The following is a 17,694-nucleotide window of genomic DNA, read 5'->3' on the forward strand; positions in this document are numbered from 1 at the left end:
ATAAAAATCACATAATCATATCAATAGATACAGGAAAAGCATTTGCTAAAATCCAGCACCCATTTATGATAAAAACTCTCAGAAAAGTGGGAATAAAGGGACCATATTTCAACACAATAATGGCCTTTTATGACAAACCCACAGCCAACATCATACTCAATGGGGCAAAACTAAAAGCATTTCTCTTAAGATTGAAAACAAGACAGGGATGTCTGCCTTCACCATTCTTATCCAACATAGTACTGGAGATCCTGTCACAGCAATCAGAAAAGAAGAAAAAATGAAAGACATCCAAATTGGAAAGGAGGAAGTAAAACAGTCATTGTTTACAGATGACATGTACTGTATTTTGCTATGTATAATGCACACTTTTTTGCCCATTGTTTTAGGAAAAAATAAGGATGCACATTATACATGGGTAGTATAATTCCATATCTGTGTAAATGTTTTTATTTTTTTTATTTATGCTTAAGTGTTAAAAAGTGTAACTCTAGAAAGCAATAACGATACTCATATGCAAAACAATCCCCTGGAACACAATAATTGGTTTTGTTGAACTTAGGACAAACTTGCAACGAAAGCGGTTTCAGTCCACAATTCAACTAAATGAAATGAAGAATGATGTATTGTTATCTGCAGAATCAGATAGATGACCAGCTGTTACCCACTTGATAAGGTAGGTGAGGCTGACTTTATTACCATAAGGTGAACAATGTGACATTTCTTTTCCTACATTTTAGGCAGGAGAAATTATTGGAAAATGTCAAAATGGTTTTTGTACACTACATGCTTTAAGCAAAACAAAAAGCATGGCAACACAGCTGCCAAGAGACACTTTGGACCTCCTCTCACGGAGAGTGTCAGCAGATCATGGAGGCGACTAGAAGAAAAGCTTCTGCAGATGCCAAGACAGAAGAAGGCAATATGAGGGAAGTTTCCAAAGTGGCTGGAGGTGGAGTAGCAGGTGAAGACCTGGATTCTGGAGCAGCATCTCCTGGGATCTCTGTTTTGACCAAGATAACACAAGAAGAAGGAAAAGAATAGCACAAGAAAACACTTTGATGATTTCTCAAGGACACCTGAATGGTGCTTCAACTTTATGAAGAGAAGGTTTGAGCATGAGGACACACACGAAACTTGCCCCCAAACTTCCAGCAGCCTATGAGAATCAAGTTTTGGAATTTCATTTGTATGTTATCAATCTTTGAAAGACTGACAACTCTGAGCTGTCCCAAATTGCTCATATGGATGAGGCCCCACTCACATTGACGTGCCATCCAACAGGACTGTGGGTGTCTAGGACCAGTGGTCCTGAGAAAATGCATTTCACTGTTGTTCTAGCTGGTTGTGCAGATGGGACAAAGCTACCACCTGTGATCATCTTTAAAAAAAAAAAACATTTCCAAAAGAAAAGATTCCAACTGGAATCATTGTCCACGTGCATGAAGGATGGATGAATGAAGACGGCATGAAAATCAGGTTTAACAGAGTCTGGTCACAAAGGCCTGGAGGATTACTTAAAAACAAGCTTTGCTTATTTTTTATCTTTTCAAAGCCCATGTTACACAAAGTGCAAAAGCAACCGCAGTGGACTTGAAAACCCAACCTGCTGTGACACCTGGTGGGCTAACCAGCCAACTGCCATCTCACGACGTATCAGTAAACAAGCCCTTTAAGGCCCTAATGAAAAAAGAGTGGACGTCATGGATGCTGTCAGCTGGTGACAATTTAACACCTGTAGGTAGGATCAAGGAAGCATCAATCGCCCAGGTTTGTGATTGGATCCTAAGATCATGAAACGATGTCAAGAAGGAAGTGTTTGTGAAATTGTTTTAAAAAATGTGCCATCAGAAATGCGATGGATGGAACTGAGGCCGATGAAATTTACCGGGATGAGGAAAGTGACTCTTCAGAAGACATTGGTAATGTAGAAATTGAAGAAGATGATACTTCTGATGTTGGCAGTGATGAAGAGTTCTTGCATCTTATTTGTGCATCTATGATGCATAAATATCATACATTTATTATGGGTACATAAAATTTCTTGTACCTTGTACCTGTTCTTGTGTTTTATAATTATTTGTTACATAAAATTTCTTGTACCATAATATGTTAAAAAATAAATACTAAAATTCCTAAATACAAAAAAACAAGTATCTAAATATAGCTAAATAAATAATTGAGTTAAAAATTAAAACAAAAGATTTTTTTCCTGAAAGTTTGGGCCAAAAAATGTGGGAGTATATTAAACACAGCAAAATACGTTATATAGAGAACTCTAAAGATTCCACCAAAATACTACTAGAACTGATAAATGAATTTAGTAAAGTATCAGGCTACAAAATAAATATCGAGAAATCATTTGCATTAAAATCACCAATAATGAACTATCAAGGAAACTAAGAAAACAATGTCATTTACAAGTGAATCAAAAATTAATGAAATAACTAGGAAAATGTAACCAAGGATATAAAAGAACTGTACTTGGAAAATTATAAGATTCTGAAGAAAGAAATTGAAGAAGATTCGAATAAATGGAAGCATATACCATATTCATGAATAGGAAGAATTAAAATAATTAAAATGTCTATACTGTACCCAAAGCAATCTATAGATTCAACCCAATTCTTGCCTAAATATCAATGGAGTATTTCACAGAACTAGAAAAAATATTCCAATATTTATTTGGAGCCACAAAAGATCCCAAATTGCCACAGCAATCTCGAGAAGATCAAAGTTAGAAGAATCACGCTCCCTGTTATCAAACTATACTACAAGGCAAAGTTATCAAAACAGCCTGGTACTGGCATGAAAAACAGACATATAGATCAATGGAACAGAATAGAGAGCTTAGAAACAAACCCACGTCACTGTGGTCAATCAATACTTGATAAAGGAGGCAGGAACATACAATAGGGTAAAGATAGTCTATTCAAGTAGTGTGAAAATTGGACAGATATGTGCAAAAAAAAAGAAACTAGATCACCTTCTTACATCATACACAAGAATAAACTCAAAATGGATTAAAGGCTTGCTCTGGCTGCTGTGGCTCAGTTGGTGGGTCATCATCCCATAAGACTAAAGGTCATGACTTCAATTCCTGGTCAGGACACATACGTGGGTTGCAGGTTCAGTCCCCAATCAGGGTGCATACAAAGGCAACCAATCGATGTTTCTCTCTCTCATTAATGTTTCCCTCTCTCTCACTTCCCCTCTTTCAAAAATCAATAAGCGTGTTCTCAGGTGAGGATTTTAAAAAATGGATTAAAGATTTAAATGTTAGACTTGAAACCATAAAAATCCTAGAAGAAAACATAGGCAGTAAAATCTCAGACATTTCTCACAGCAATATTTTTTCTCATTTATCTCCTCATCCAAGGGAAACAAGAAAAAATAAACTAATGGGACTACATCAAACTAAAAAGTTTTTGCACAGCAAAGGAAAACATCAACGGAATGAAGAACAACCCACTGGCGAATCTCCCATTGGCGAATATGTTCTTCCATATTCGCCAATGATACATCTGATAAGGAGTTAATATCCTAAATTTATAAAAAACCTATCAATCTTAACACCCAAAGAGCCATCAATCCAATTTAAAATAGACAAGGGATCCGAATAGACACTTCTCCAAAGAGAACATACAGATGGCCAATAGACCTATGAAAATATGCTGAGTGGCACAAATCATCAGAGAAATGCAAATTAAAACCACAATGAGGTATCACTTCACACCTGTCTGAATGGCTATTATCAATAAATCAACCAACAGAAAATGTTGTCAAGGATGTGGAGAAAGGAGAACCTCATTCAATGTTGGTGGGAATGCGGACTGGTGCAGCTACCATGGAAAACAGTATGGCATCTCCTCAAAAAATTAAAAATGGAACTGCCTTATGATCCAGCAATTTCACTTCTGGGAATATAGCCAAAGAAACTTGGAACACTAATTTGAAAGAATATATGTACCCCATGTTCATTGCAGCACTACTTACAATAGCCAAGATTTAAAGCAGCCCGAGTGCCCATCAGTAGATTAGTGGATAAAAAAGCAGTGATACATTTACACAGTGGACTTTTGTGACAGCATGGGTGAGCCTAGATAGTTTTATGCTAAGTGAAGTAAGCCAGTCAGAGAAAGACAAATATCACATGATTTCACTTATAAGTGGAAACCTGATGAACAAAATCAACTAACAAATAAAATAGGAGCAGACCCATAGATACAGAGAAGAGACTGACAGCTGTCAGAGGGGAGGGGGTAGGCAGCAGGGTGAAAAGGGGGAAGGGACTAAGCAAAAAGTAATTTTTTAAAACCTCATTGACAGCAGTATGGTGATTAGCAGAGGGAAAGGAGTAGGGGAAGGTAGGAGAGAGTAAAGGGAGAATAAATGGTGATGGAAGGAAATGACTTGGGGCAGTGCACGCACAATACAGTATACAGATGTATTATAGAACTGTACACCTGAAACCTATATAATCTTATTAACCAATGTCACCCTAATAAATGCAAAATAAAATGAGTTATGTAAAAAAGTGATATAAGTGTATATTTACATTGCTTTTGTAATTAAAAAATCAATAAATAAAATAAATGCAGATAAAGATCTATGTTATTTTTTTCATCATAAAAGTGAGAGTAGTATGCCACCTAAATATCCAATAAAAAGGATTGATTAGGTAAATTGTGATGTACATAACAATTTTTATGTTTATTAAAGTAACTAATTTTTAGTGACATGGAAAAAGTTACTGTATAATATTAAGTGAAAGCAGTATACAAAATTGGATGCTTAGTATGATCTTAACTTTTTATAAAAATTTATAGAAAAAGCATAGATGTCAAATTTGAACAATTATAGATTTATATTTATGAGCTATAGATTTGAGTGACATCTATTTCTTTATGCTTGTTAAAACTTGTATTACAATTTCTAAAATGATTGAGTTATACTTTTAAGTTGGAAAAAAGAAGAAATTTTAAAAGATATATTCCCCTTCTCCCAATCTGAAGTTCACGGTAAAGTAGTAATATTATTCATTCTTAGGCACTCTGAGTGGTGGAAACCAGAAAGCTACTTTTATGGAAGATGAATTGCAGTCCTCTGTAATTTTAGGCTTATGGGGTATAAGTGATATAGAGAACATTGTTTATGTTCTTCTTAATAATCAGACAAGGCTTCTTGTTTTATTATTTACCTCTTACTAGAATCTAACCCTGATATGCTAATAGTTGAAAGTGTTTTTATTGATTTTTAGAGAGAAGAAGGGAGAGGAGAGAAAGAAAGAGAAACATTGATTTGTTGTTCCACTTATATGCATTCATTGGTTGATTCTTGTATGTGCCCTGACTAGGGATCAAACCCAAAACCTGGTGTATGGGGATGATGCTCCAACCAACTGAGCTACCCAGCCAGGGCAGTCTACTACATCTTATATCTTTAACTGGGTTGTTTTGTGCTCTGCGGTCACTTAATTTTTGTATTGTTTTTTAAAGGTAGAGTTTTTTTCACTTTAGTAATGCTTGAGACATATTGATGTTTGGTAGCTATGAAATAAGAATCTGAGTTGAACAGTCTAATTAAGTAGAAAGAGTGGGGTTCCGAACTGAGCTCAAGTAAACATTAAAATCAAACTCATGAAACAAATATTCAGAAGAATATATGTTTCCCTCTAAAACCAACAAAAAGTGCATACATGTTAATAAATGTGTTAAGTAACTAAATCTCTTTATTATCTTTGTGCAGGAAGAAGCAGTTCCGATATCTGCAAGAAACCAAGGGGAAAAAACCTGGTGTTGTCAATGAAGAAAACAACGATAGCAAAAGACTTGTAGGAGAAAACACGAACCGTGCTATGTTAAATTACACCACAAGAGATTTTTATAATGAAAAGCTAGAGGTAAAACTACCATTGGTTTTTGGAACCTAGTGCTTGGATATATCCCACACAGCTTAGGACTTGGCAGTTGTGCATTTTTTTCCTTAATTGGTTAACCTTTTAACTGATTAACCTTTTTTTGTTGTTCTGGAGTGTTCTTAAATATGCAAAGGTGAGGACAGTAGGCACCAAGGCATCAGGAAGAAGTAGAGCCCATAACTCCAATATCTTCACTTCAGTAGAAAAAAATATCTTCAGAAGAAATATATGTGCCAAAAATCCAGACCAAGGTAGGACTAAAGGTCCTAATGTCTCTAACATAAGAAAAGGGGCGTAGGTTTGCGGGGAGTACTGAACTAGCACATGCCAGACTGGCCAGGGACACATTGCCATTCTCTTCGCTTGAGTCCTTGATGTTTTAATTCACTTCCTCAACATTCTGCACCATTAACTTCCGTAATCTTAGTCATGTAATATAATTTTGACCTGTTAATGTTTCCACTGTGGCTACCTAGCCAAGGTGTTCAGAGCTTTGTTGGGGGAAAGACAACGTTAGGGTGCTGCACGAGCCACAAAGAAGAAAAGTACGCAGTTTCTGCCTTGATGGAGCTCATAAAAAGCTGAAGAAACAACTCATCTAACAAAAGAATGTTAGATTGTACAAGACATTTAGAAGGAACTAAAGGACAAAAGAATAAGACAAAGAGACCAGACAGCATTGATTGAGCACCTGTGGCTTATGGGCAAGGCACTATACATAGATATGGATATGTGGATGTGTATAGATACACGAGTATATATACATCATGGATATAAAATTTGAAGTGCAATAGGCTAGTAGTTTTCAATTTCTTAAGCAGCTGTGGGATTATTTATTCAAACCATATTGTAGCTGAAAACTCAGTATGTCAAAACCAAGCAAAACAGCAGAGCTGCTCTTGTTGTAGAGAAAAGTAGGGAGTTTGGAGCTTCACCGTATGTTCTGTTCTTTTCCTTTCCCCATGCCTCGCCCCAATCCTGAACTGTCTCTTTGGAACCTATAGGGAACCTTTGGAACCTTTGTGGATTATAGCTTGAAAATCACTTGAAAACTCGATGCATGTAGCAATATTTTTATAGCATACTAAAGGTAGCGTACAAATTCTGCTTTCAATTCTAGTGCAGGAAAGGTCACTGCTTTGTGACGTAGCTCTGTATCATTGAACAACTCCAATTATGAAGAACTTGTTACCCAAATTAAATTAATAACTTTCACTTAATGATTCTAGTACTGCTCTGTGTCAAAAATAGAACAGGTTTCTTTCTTATGAAAACTCTTCACATAGTTGAAGTCAGGTAATCTGCTGTCTTGTCTTAATTCTCTCTACATTTACATCCTTTCACTCATTCAAAAATCATATATAGTAAGCATCTATCACACATATTTGGACTCTAAGAAGTTCCTGCCCTTACTCTCATGGATCTTACATTCTAGTGGAGGAGACGGGCACACAGGGGATAATTACAAATCAGTGTATCAGGAGAGTAGAGGAGGGATAGCTAACCCAGGTCAAGGAAGGCTTTCTAGAGAAGAAACTTTCTGATATAAGTCTTAAAGGATCAAACAACTGTAACAAAGGGAGAAGGCCGTTCTGGCATATAGCACAGTGTAAGTAAAAGGCAGAGAAGTATAAAAATGATAAGGAGAAGGCAGGGAGCTCTGCGCAGGTCAGTGTTGTTGAAGCACAGAGACTGAGGTGCAGACAGTAATAAAAGATGAGACAGGAAGGTAGTGAGAGGACTGTGTGAAGGAGACTGAACGTAATCCTTTGGCCACTAGGGGCTTCCCAACTTTGTCACAAGAGGAGAATGAAAGCCCAGCTGGCAGGATTGTGAGTCCTCTTTCTGAAAGCAGGTTGGTTCTATGAGACAAAAAATAAAATTTCAAAAGAAGGCATTTAGAAAAATGTCAAAAAGCTGCATTCAAACAAAAACAGTTTTCATAGAGAAATCTACCAACTCTTTAAGGAACAGACAGTTCCAATGATTTTTAAATTGTTCAAAAGTACTAAGAAAGAAAACTTATATATCTTTTCAAGGTTGATAGCATAACATTGATTTCAAATGTCATGTCAGGATTGCACATAAAAAGAAAAGCCAGACCAGATACCTAAGAATATTAGTGATGCAAAAACCCTTTAAAATGTTATCCATTGGCATAGAGCAGAACATTAAATGAGTGATAAACATTACAGCCAAATACAGTTTATTCTAAGAATGTAAGGAACATTCAGTATTAGAAAATTAATAGACCTACCTGAAGTGAAAAGTTGTGATTATTTCTGTAGATGCTGAAAGGGCATTTCACATAACGGAACACCCATTCTCAGTTTCCTTTAACTACATAAAAAGGACAACTAGAAACTGGGAAGTAGACGTCATGCATGGCAGGGAGGCTCTAGGAACATTAGCATTAGTGGTGACAGAATTGTGACTTAGATGGATGGCCCCCATGGTTCCCAGGCTCCGGGATTCACATTCTTGAATAATGTCCTCCCCTAAGTGTGGGTAAAACCTGTGACTTGCTGCCAACCAGCGGAATATGACAGGGGTAAGGGAATTTTGCTGATAGAATTAAGATCCTTAATTAGTTGACTTTGAGTTAATAAAAATGGAGATTATCCTGGGTGAGCCTGACTTAATCAGGCAAGTTTTTTAAAAAAGGAGTCAAGATTTCCCTGAGAGAATCTCCTACTGGTTTTAAAGTAGGAAGCCACCATCTTTGGAGAAGGTCACGGGAGGAAGAACTGTGAAAAGCTTCTAGAGAGCAGCTCCCTACTGACAGCCAGCAAGAAAGTGGGACCTCAGTTCGAGGACTGCAAGGAAGTGAATTCTACCAACAGCCACTTGAGCTGAAAAGAGGACTCCAGGCTTCAGGAAAAAACACAGCCTGGCTAACACCTCGTGGAGCCCTGAGCAAAGCATTGAGCTCAGGCGAGCCTGGGCTGTACATGGAAACTGTGAGATAGCAGATGTGTGTGGTTTTAAGCACCAAGTTTGAGGTGATCTGTGCAGAGCAATAGAACACTGATGCATCGTTGCAGTCAGTGCAAGACAAGGACATCCGGTACCACAATTATTATTTATCAAAGCAAACGGTACCATTGGACAAGAGAAAGAACTCATTGCTAACTTGAAAAGAAGGGCGTGAACTTAGTATTTGCAGCTGATATTGTCGAATACCTGGCAATCCCAAGAGAATTAATTGAGAAACTATAAAAAACTATAAGAAAATTCAGTAATAGAGCAGAAATCAACAGTTTCCATATATATAATTAATAAGCAAAATAAATATAATAGAGGAAAGACCCAACTCACAGAAGCAACACAAAAAGATAAAATACCTAGTGAGAAAATAATAAGTATGCAAGAGCTATATGAATGGAGACAACTGTATTTGAACATCAATTAAAAAGTATAAAAAAATTAATGAAGCACACAAAAGATTTATGCAAATGGAAAAATCCTACCATGTTTTGGATAAGAAGAATTGGAAGTGAAATGTTTTTCTTAATCTAAAAATTTAATATGATCCTAATAAAAATACAAAAAAAAATTTCACTGAAGGTATTTGTTAAACAAGTTGATCCTGCAGTACATGTGGGAGACAAGCAGCCATAAAAACTCAGGGAAAGAAAACTAACACTGCTGGATATTAAGGCATATTATACAGTCTTGTCAGCTCAGACAAGATGGTTATGAAGAGATGGTCTAATGGAATAGAATGGAAAGTCAATTATACCTCTGGATACAAAAGAGAATTTACTATATGATAAAAAATAACCTCAGACCAGTCAGGTGGACTGTCCAGTAAGTGATTTGAGAATGACTAGGGAAGGGAGAAAAAGCAGTATTCAGTCATTTTATCTTACACCACCATAAATTCCAAATGGATCAGGGACTTTAAAGCTTATAATGAAAGCATAAACTTTCTACAAGAAACTGTGGAGAATTAATGTGTAGCATTAGGAGGATAAAGATCTTCAGGAGAATAAAATAAGCAAAGACAAACAAAAAAGAGTTTGCAGTAACCTCCCTAAATTATAAAGAACTTTTAGAAGTCAGTAATTCAGTCTCAGTTGTATTAGTTATTCAAAAACTTATTTTAAATGATATGCCATTTACTATACTAACAAACATTGTAAGCATGAATAATAAAATATGTATAAGCCCTTTATAGAGTGTTCAATAAAATTGTGAAATTTTATTTCACATTGAAGAAGTACTAAATAGATAGTTAATGTTCATGAACAGAAACTTCCTACATGATACAGATGTCAGTTCTTCCTAAACCCATCTATAAATGTGAGGCAGTTTTAATCAAATTAAATATGAGGGTTTAAATAACCTGATACTTAAAAATATGAGGGTTATTTGTGGAACTTCACCATTTGATCATAGATGTTATCTGACAGAGCAAAGGTTTTTTTTAGTTATCTGACAGACCCAAAATACACAAGAGTAAAAGTGGGAGAGCTTGCCTTACCAGATAGTAAGTATTATTGTAAAGCTCAGCTATGAAGGCAGGGTGAAATGGACAAATAGACCCATGACAAATGGACAAATAGACCCTGGCAAACTAGAGAGCCAGAACTCCACCCTCTGTGGGCAGGGAGACTGTAAGCATAATAAATGGTACTGACGAAACCCTACCTTACACCATACAGCAAAAATTAACTCCAGATTACATAAAAATCCAAATATGAAAAGCAAAATTTTAAAGTTCTCATTTTTAAAAAAAATTATGACCTTGGTTGGGTAGGCTGTGATTTTCTAACACGCCACGGGTACAGACTAGAAAGGAAAAAAATTGATAAATTTGGCAATCAAGGTCTTTGGGTTTTTTTAAACAGAAGTGGTTTCGGTGGAGTCACACACAGTCTCTAAAGTGGTTTGAGCAGGAATAAGCAAGAAGAAGTAACAACAGGGAATGTTGACTGCTGTTCTGAGAAATGCCATAGAAAAAAGAGTGAACCTGAAGTCACATAACACTTTGCAAAGAACCTGAGGCCACTAGCAGGCTTGGTTTGGACTGGCGCCCCTGATTAGGCCATGTACTACCTTACAAACCTCGCCCTGGTCCCTGAATCATTCTCTTGTCCCATGAGCCAGAATTCCTTCACTTACACCATATCCCTCTCCCCACCACTTGGAAAATATTTAAATCTCTGCAGCACAAAGTGCTCAGTCTCTCTGGCCTGTACATCCTGTGTTATTGGGGAATGAATTGAAGTGAGTTTCTCGCAAACCAACATAGGCAGGCCCTTTCAGTATAACATATATATGACGTACAATTATACACATGGCATGTACAATTCTGTTGCTCAGTAATTGTCCATCCATTCTCCTGATTCATTCTAAAAAAGATTTTTGATGGCTATGGAATTGGAGAGCTGAAAGGGACTTTAGAGCCCAATCCTGTTCTTAGATGAGAAAACCGGAAACTCAGGTGAACTTCTCAGGCCCCCGTGGTAAGTCGCTGCCCGAGCGGCCTGCCGAACACAGACCTGCCGAGTCCAGGCCGTGGACTCGCTCACGGTATGTGCTGCTGCTTCCGGGAGTCTGCTTAGTCACCCCTGCACACAGGGGCTCTCTTCTCTGAACACTGATCGTATTTGCTGTCTAAATGTCTCTTCTTTACTGTTTAATTTTTTTAAGTTAACTTTTCATAGGCTTAGGCCATCTCTCCAAATAGACTGCAAGTTCTTAAAGGACTAGTTCAGAATTTTCTCTGGGCACATGTTAGTAGATGATGTCTAATCCCGGGCAAGTCTCTCAACTTCTATTGTCCTTCGTTTCCCATTTATAAAGTGGAGATATGGATTAAATCCCAAAATCATTATAGTTAAAATCACTTTACAGCAAGTCCCACCACTGGCCTACTTTTCTCCTCTAACCATCTTCATGACAACAAAAATTAGTTCAATAAAATGACAAACAGTATTGTATACAGTTCATCTCACCAGGGTTGAACTTGTAAAATACTTGCTTCATGAACCACATAGGTATATTGTGGGACAGAAAAAAATAAGTATCTGAAAGCATTTCAGAATGAGAAAAGCTTTATTCAAAGAGCAACAATTGCTTAACGGTCAGGGCAAGAGAGGCATGTCTGAGGCGCTCCTTTCCAGGACGGTTTTGGACAGGCAGAGCAGGCTGCGCTGCAGCCTCCTGACCAGTGTGGGAGTGCTCCGCAGAGACGCGGGGTCCCTGGCTGGAGGACAGGAGAAACGAAGAAGTAACAATGCTTTCAAATGCAGTTACTAAATTAACTGTTATTGTAGCAGATACATTTCTGTATCAATATGTTTATGAAGAAGTAATGGAAGAAACTATAGCTGGAAATTTTAAAGCACCAAAAATTGCACTATGCCAATTATGAAGAGTTTGTTTCTACTTGTACTATGTATAAATTATTTAACAAGATACGTCACTTAAAACTTCTTTATATATTTGTTATACCTATATTATAATAACATTTTCATCTTACTGCTAGAACTTTATCTCTCTTAATTCAAAATCATGTTTTAAGAAACGTATAAATCTGCATTCACTAAATGTGCTCTGTGCCTTATGCTTGTATAAATGCATTGCTCACTTTCAAATGTTTCATGTTGTAGTCACTGGTCTACCCTCCTGGTAGTTCCTGTGTAGCCCAGATTTCCCAAGCGTTGAAAGGCAGCAGCTAAATGCTGCCCTCATCACAAGCTAACTTAGTGCAGGTGGCTAAGTCCCAGACTCTGTCTCCAAGTTAGAGAGGTTGGGTTCGTTGGAGAAGCAGCTAGCTGGAACCATTCGCTATTTGTTGCGCATCAAAATCTGTGCAGACTTTCATGACAGGTCACCCAATAGCCTGTCGTCTGTAGCACGTGAACTGAGTCAAATCGGCGCAGTGGGCCTTGAATGAGTGGTTATTTAGAAAAATCTTACGTGTCATAAGAAAATTTCCAAAATATACCTCTGTTGAAAGTTAGTGACAATTGAAACACACATCATTAATTTACAGTAATTACTCTAGAATGTAAAATATATTTTATTGTTCTAAAAAATATTAAAATTTGGAAAGAAATAGAAAAAAAGAGGAAAACTTCATGGTCTCATGAGACAAAGACTATCTTAATGACATTTTAGTATATGTTTTCTATGTATATATTTTCTAACTTTTTTATGAGAATTTCAAACATACAGCAAAGTTAAAAGAATTTTACACTGAACACCCGTATACCCAAACCCAGATCCCACTGTTAACCTTGTACTTGCTTGGCCACATCTCTCCCCATCTACCCCGTCCTCTACCAAAAATCCACCTTATCTTTTAAATATGTTTTAAAGTTATTGCAGATATTAGCATGCTTCTCCCTAAATAATTCAGTATGTATATCATTAATTAGAGTTCAGTATCTTACATAGTTTCTTCTTTTGAGGTAAAATTTATACACAATGAAATACAAACCTTGGGTGTATAATTGCTAAGTTTTGAGAAATACATACACTAATATCACCCAGCCTCTGTCAAAATTTCATTTTGTATTTTTCCATTTAGCATTATAATATATTTTTCCTGTTATCACAAATATTTATAAGTGTAGTGTTAATGGCAATATGTGTTGATATTTTAAATCTAACTCTTTAATGCATCTTGAAATTATTTTGGCATTTTGAGTTGGAGGTTTCAGTAGACCCTTTCCAAGTCCTACCCCTGTTGTCTCGTCGACACTTCGTTCTTCCTTCTCCATTGATGTGAAGTGGTTCCTGGGTAATTCTGACTTATCTGATCTGTTTCACTGAATTTTCCATATACATTGACTTTCCATCATCATGCCTTTATACTCCCCAAAAGTACCGATTTCCTAAATTAATGTCAAATTCTTGCATTAAAGAAAATGACTTTGTTCCAGCCTCTGGGATGAAAGTGGAGCCCAGTGCCGGAATATCCTTGGGTTCAAAACTTCCACTGTTGTGTTTTGAACCGAGATTTTTAATTGTAAATGGAGAGGGAATACTTTCTTTTAAAGGCCAGCTTCTGGATCCCAGGCTCATATATATTTCCTCTTCTTCCTTGCACACTTTTCCCAGCTTTGTCCAAATGGTATAAGCAGGTAATGCACACTACCTGCTTTCCTAAAGCTCAGAGTGAGTTTAGGGTATGGTTATTTGAAATATGTATGTGGATATTAACTGACCTCCTGCGCATTATTGTCAGTGTCAATACTCTGAGTCATTCACCACTAGAAGCTGAGTGTCTGTGCGTTCAGTTCACTGAGTGAGCGAACAACCTGGACTGAGCTACCAGGGAGAAACAACAATTATGATCCAGTGACTCCAAGAGAGAAACACAGTTCCTTGCAGACTTGTCGAGCAGCAGTGGGCATCGGCTGGGGCGTCAGAGCGCTCTGTGGCCATCTCTTCTCAGGCACACCTCTGTGCCCAGACTGTTTAGGAAAGTGTTCTGATGATGGGGTCAGAACAGATTATTTCAAGGTTCTCTGGTTCAGCTAATTGTTGCTTTGGCTTTTGGATCAATTGTGATTCAGTGCAAATTTTTCTTTTTTTAACAGGAAACAAAGGGAAAAAAGAAATTCTGCAACATGTATATAGAGGACCTTGTGAAGGAAGCCACAGAAATCAACACGAAAAATGAGGCTTTGCAGAAGCTTTGGCCACAGATGTTCATCGAGCTCGTTAGGGATGCAGTCATAGAAACTCGCAATAAAAACTCCTACATGAAGCTTTGCTTACAGCAGATAACTGACCAGAAATAGAAATGGCTTATAGTCACAGTTGATTTTAGCAGTTTTATGTTCTTGAAGGTTGAAAACATGTAGGTTAAACATGCTAAGACAACGACAACACTCTCCTGCAAACCAGGACACTGCAAATCATTATTGCCTACTGTTCTCACAGTTAAAGGTTAGGAAGGAAAGTGAGAGAAGGGGACTAGTTTTCTTGTGGTGACCAGACAACCCGAGGGAATCAAGCAGTGTTTAGAGCTGCCGTGGCGTTGGGATGGCACCACGTCTTCAGCGCCTGCCTCGAACGGTGCCGCTGCCACAGCCCCAAGCGCTCAGTGTTCGCTCATGGCTCAGCATGGGTTGCTCCTGCCTTCTTTCAACCAGTAATTTCCAGTTATTTGCTTTTTTAATTTATGTCATGATTTCAAAGCCAAAACCTGTTATTTTGTATAAGTTTATTATTAAATGTATTAATAAATAAGTAAACAAAAAGTGTGTTTGCCTCGTGACAATAAAATGAATTGTCATTTTATTGTATGTTCCTCTTTAGCTGGGTAGGAGCCCTTCTCTTTATTTACCTAGGAAAAGGTGCATACCCTCAAGACACCACAGGAGAGCCTACGGTCACTGTGGGTGGAAAATATGGAAATGAGTCCAAAGGGGGACAGGAAGAAAATGCATTGTCTTAAGGGTCCCTTAGTGAATGTAAAATGCAGTTACAAATCATTATCAGCTTCTCTGAAAGGTGTTTCCTTCTGTTGTTAGCTGTTCTGGGGCTCTTTTTTTAAGGCAGATGTGTGTACCTGTACCTCAAAAGTAGTAGGGATTTATGGATGAAAGTTTCTGATTTTTCTAATTTCACTTAAAGATCAAACAGATAAATAGCAGGGGTTTGTCCTAGCTCATGCTGTTTAGGAGGCTGGTTGGAACACATTACTATAGCTGGAAATGATACAAAAGTCTTAATAGGTCAATAAATATGACTTCAGTTTGCTCAGATTTTTTCTTAGTAACTGTTAACTGGCAGCAGGACCACCAAGATGTGAGAAAATGAGAATGAAACAGGACAAAAAAAAGCCATACAGAAATGCTTGGAAGGAAGCTAGGGAAGCTGCTTCTGCAGTTCTAAGCAAGGCCCCAGGACTACTAGAGCTCTTGACCATCCTGCCCCAAAAGCAGCGCTCAGGTTTACGAAGGAGGCTAAGGTTGTGAGCATGCCCTGTTAGGTCATGCCGTCCTGCGTTTGCATCTCGGCATTGACTACCACCTTGACAGCCTGCGACTGGTCTGAACCTCAGTTTCCTCTTAATAGTGCCTACCTCGTAAGATTGTTGTAAGGATCAAACGAGATTAATGCATTTAAAGTATTTAGTATAATGCCTGGCACATAGTGAACACCCAATAAACAGAACTACTACTCTTCTGGATACAAGCTGAACCACAGAATTAGTGCCCCAGGACAGGAAGAGGGATTAGTGTTTCTTGAAGATCCTTCAGTCTTTCTAAATTGAAACCTATGGACCATTTTCATCTGATTAGTTAAAGGTAATGTTACCATAAGTACTTAACTAGTTATTAATAAAGAGAGCAAGGGAATCAGGCATTGAGCTTAATAAACCTGGGAGTATAAATCTGCTTGCTCAGCCAGGAAGCTGTGGCCTTTGCAGACTCACACGCTCCAGGGGACTGCCACTGAGGAGACTTAACCCTCGGGGCACAGGAAATCCCGGGAGAACTACCTGCCCTCGCACACGGGATTGTTGGGGGGCCCACAGGGAGGGGCTTGCCCATAGAGGCCTGTCAGTCTACCTAGGGAGTAAACCTATCAAAAGCCTATGAAAACTCGGGAGATTGATGAGTTATTTAGAAAAAGCTGTTTATAACCCCAGGGGAACAAAGAAGCAGACCGAGTGGGCTCCAAAGGGCCAAGCTTTAATGTGAAACAAACTCTGGACACTGGCCTTCGTTTTGGCCTTGCTGAAGTCATGGTTGGACTTTTTCCATGGCAGGACGGTCGGAGATGGAACACGGGCATCCTTCCACCCAAAAAAAGCTTACAAGACCACTCCTCCCAGACGGGCCCCTGGAAAGCCTTCCTTGTGATCCCATGAAAGAGCTTGATTTTCACCACCAACAAACAATCTCTCCTGGCACTTATATCTTGTTTGGTACAGAAATGAGATCCTCTCTTGAGGGTGATGTTGAGAAGAGAAATACCATGTTTGTGGTCTTCTAGTAAAAAGGAAAAGCAAGAACTTGTGGCTCCTCAGGTGTGTGGGGAGTTGTTGCTCACTCTAGGCTTTGCACGTGAGTGGCCTGGCTGGTTAATGGATAATCTGTATGGCTTCCTGAATGTTGTCTTTCCTCCCTCAACCATCTCATCCCTGATGCCAAAGGGATTTGATCCTCACATGAACTTGCCTTCTTGGCCATCCTCTGTTCCGGGAGTTTAAGGAACCCGAGTCAGTACTCAGTGATTTGGCAGCAAACCCACAGGCACTGCTGGCTCTACCTACACCCTCTGCTTCAGGCCTGGCAATGGGATGCTGCTGTGTCCCTGAAACCAAACCTCCTTATGCCCCAGCTTCAGTCACTTGGTCTCTCATGCCTTTGTACCTAGCTCCTTCTTGTCTGCCCCGTGCTGATTGGTTTCTACTTCTTGAGTCCTATTTTGTTTGGTTCCAAACTCCCAAAGTCTGTGTCCTCCTATCTAGATTTTCTGCCCTTCAACTCAGCTTCCTCCCACCCCGTTTTGCTGTAGTTGCTAGGTGAGAATAATCTCCAGATGAAAGGACACAGGGCTCAGAAGTCCACTGGGTGGGGCAGCGAGTGAGGGTCCCAGGCTGTTAGTGGTTACAACAATAAGTTGTCTTCCCTATTTGGGCTTTCCCCGGGTCTTCAGGAAAGGGGAGAGACACATCTCATGGTCTGAGACTGTCCAGGCAAGTGTGTGCTGAAGGTTTGCTTTTTTCCAAAAGGAATCTTAAGCAGAAACAAAATACTGGGGTTGCCTCAAAAGCAGAAATGTCCAGTGTCCCCCAT

General features: G+C 38.5%; 1 protein-coding gene across 5 annotated transcripts in view; it reads left to right on the plus strand.

The window, feature by feature from the left end:
- LRRC49 (leucine rich repeat containing 49) overlaps positions 1 to 15,144 on the plus strand; it is a 159,917-nt gene extending 144,773 nt beyond the window's left edge. For all 5 annotated transcript variants that reach the window (XM_045848719.1, XM_045848721.1, XM_045848720.1 and 2 more), the window contains 2 exons: positions 5,749 to 5,902; positions 14,479 to 15,144. In XM_045848719.1, the coding sequence (XP_045704675.1) occupies positions 5,749 to 5,902; positions 14,479 to 14,682 (358 nt within the window). In that variant the 3' untranslated portion in view covers positions 14,683 to 15,144. The remainder of the gene's footprint in view (positions 1 to 5,748; positions 5,903 to 14,478) is intronic.
- Positions 15,145 to 17,694: the final 2,550 nt, after the last annotated feature.

Source organism: Phyllostomus hastatus, unplaced genomic scaffold, assembly GCF_019186645.2.
Source record: "Phyllostomus hastatus isolate PE091 unplaced genomic scaffold, TTU_PhHast_1.1 phas_contig_62, whole genome shotgun sequence".
NCBI classification, from domain to species: Eukaryota; Metazoa; Chordata; class Mammalia; order Chiroptera; family Phyllostomidae; genus Phyllostomus; species Phyllostomus hastatus.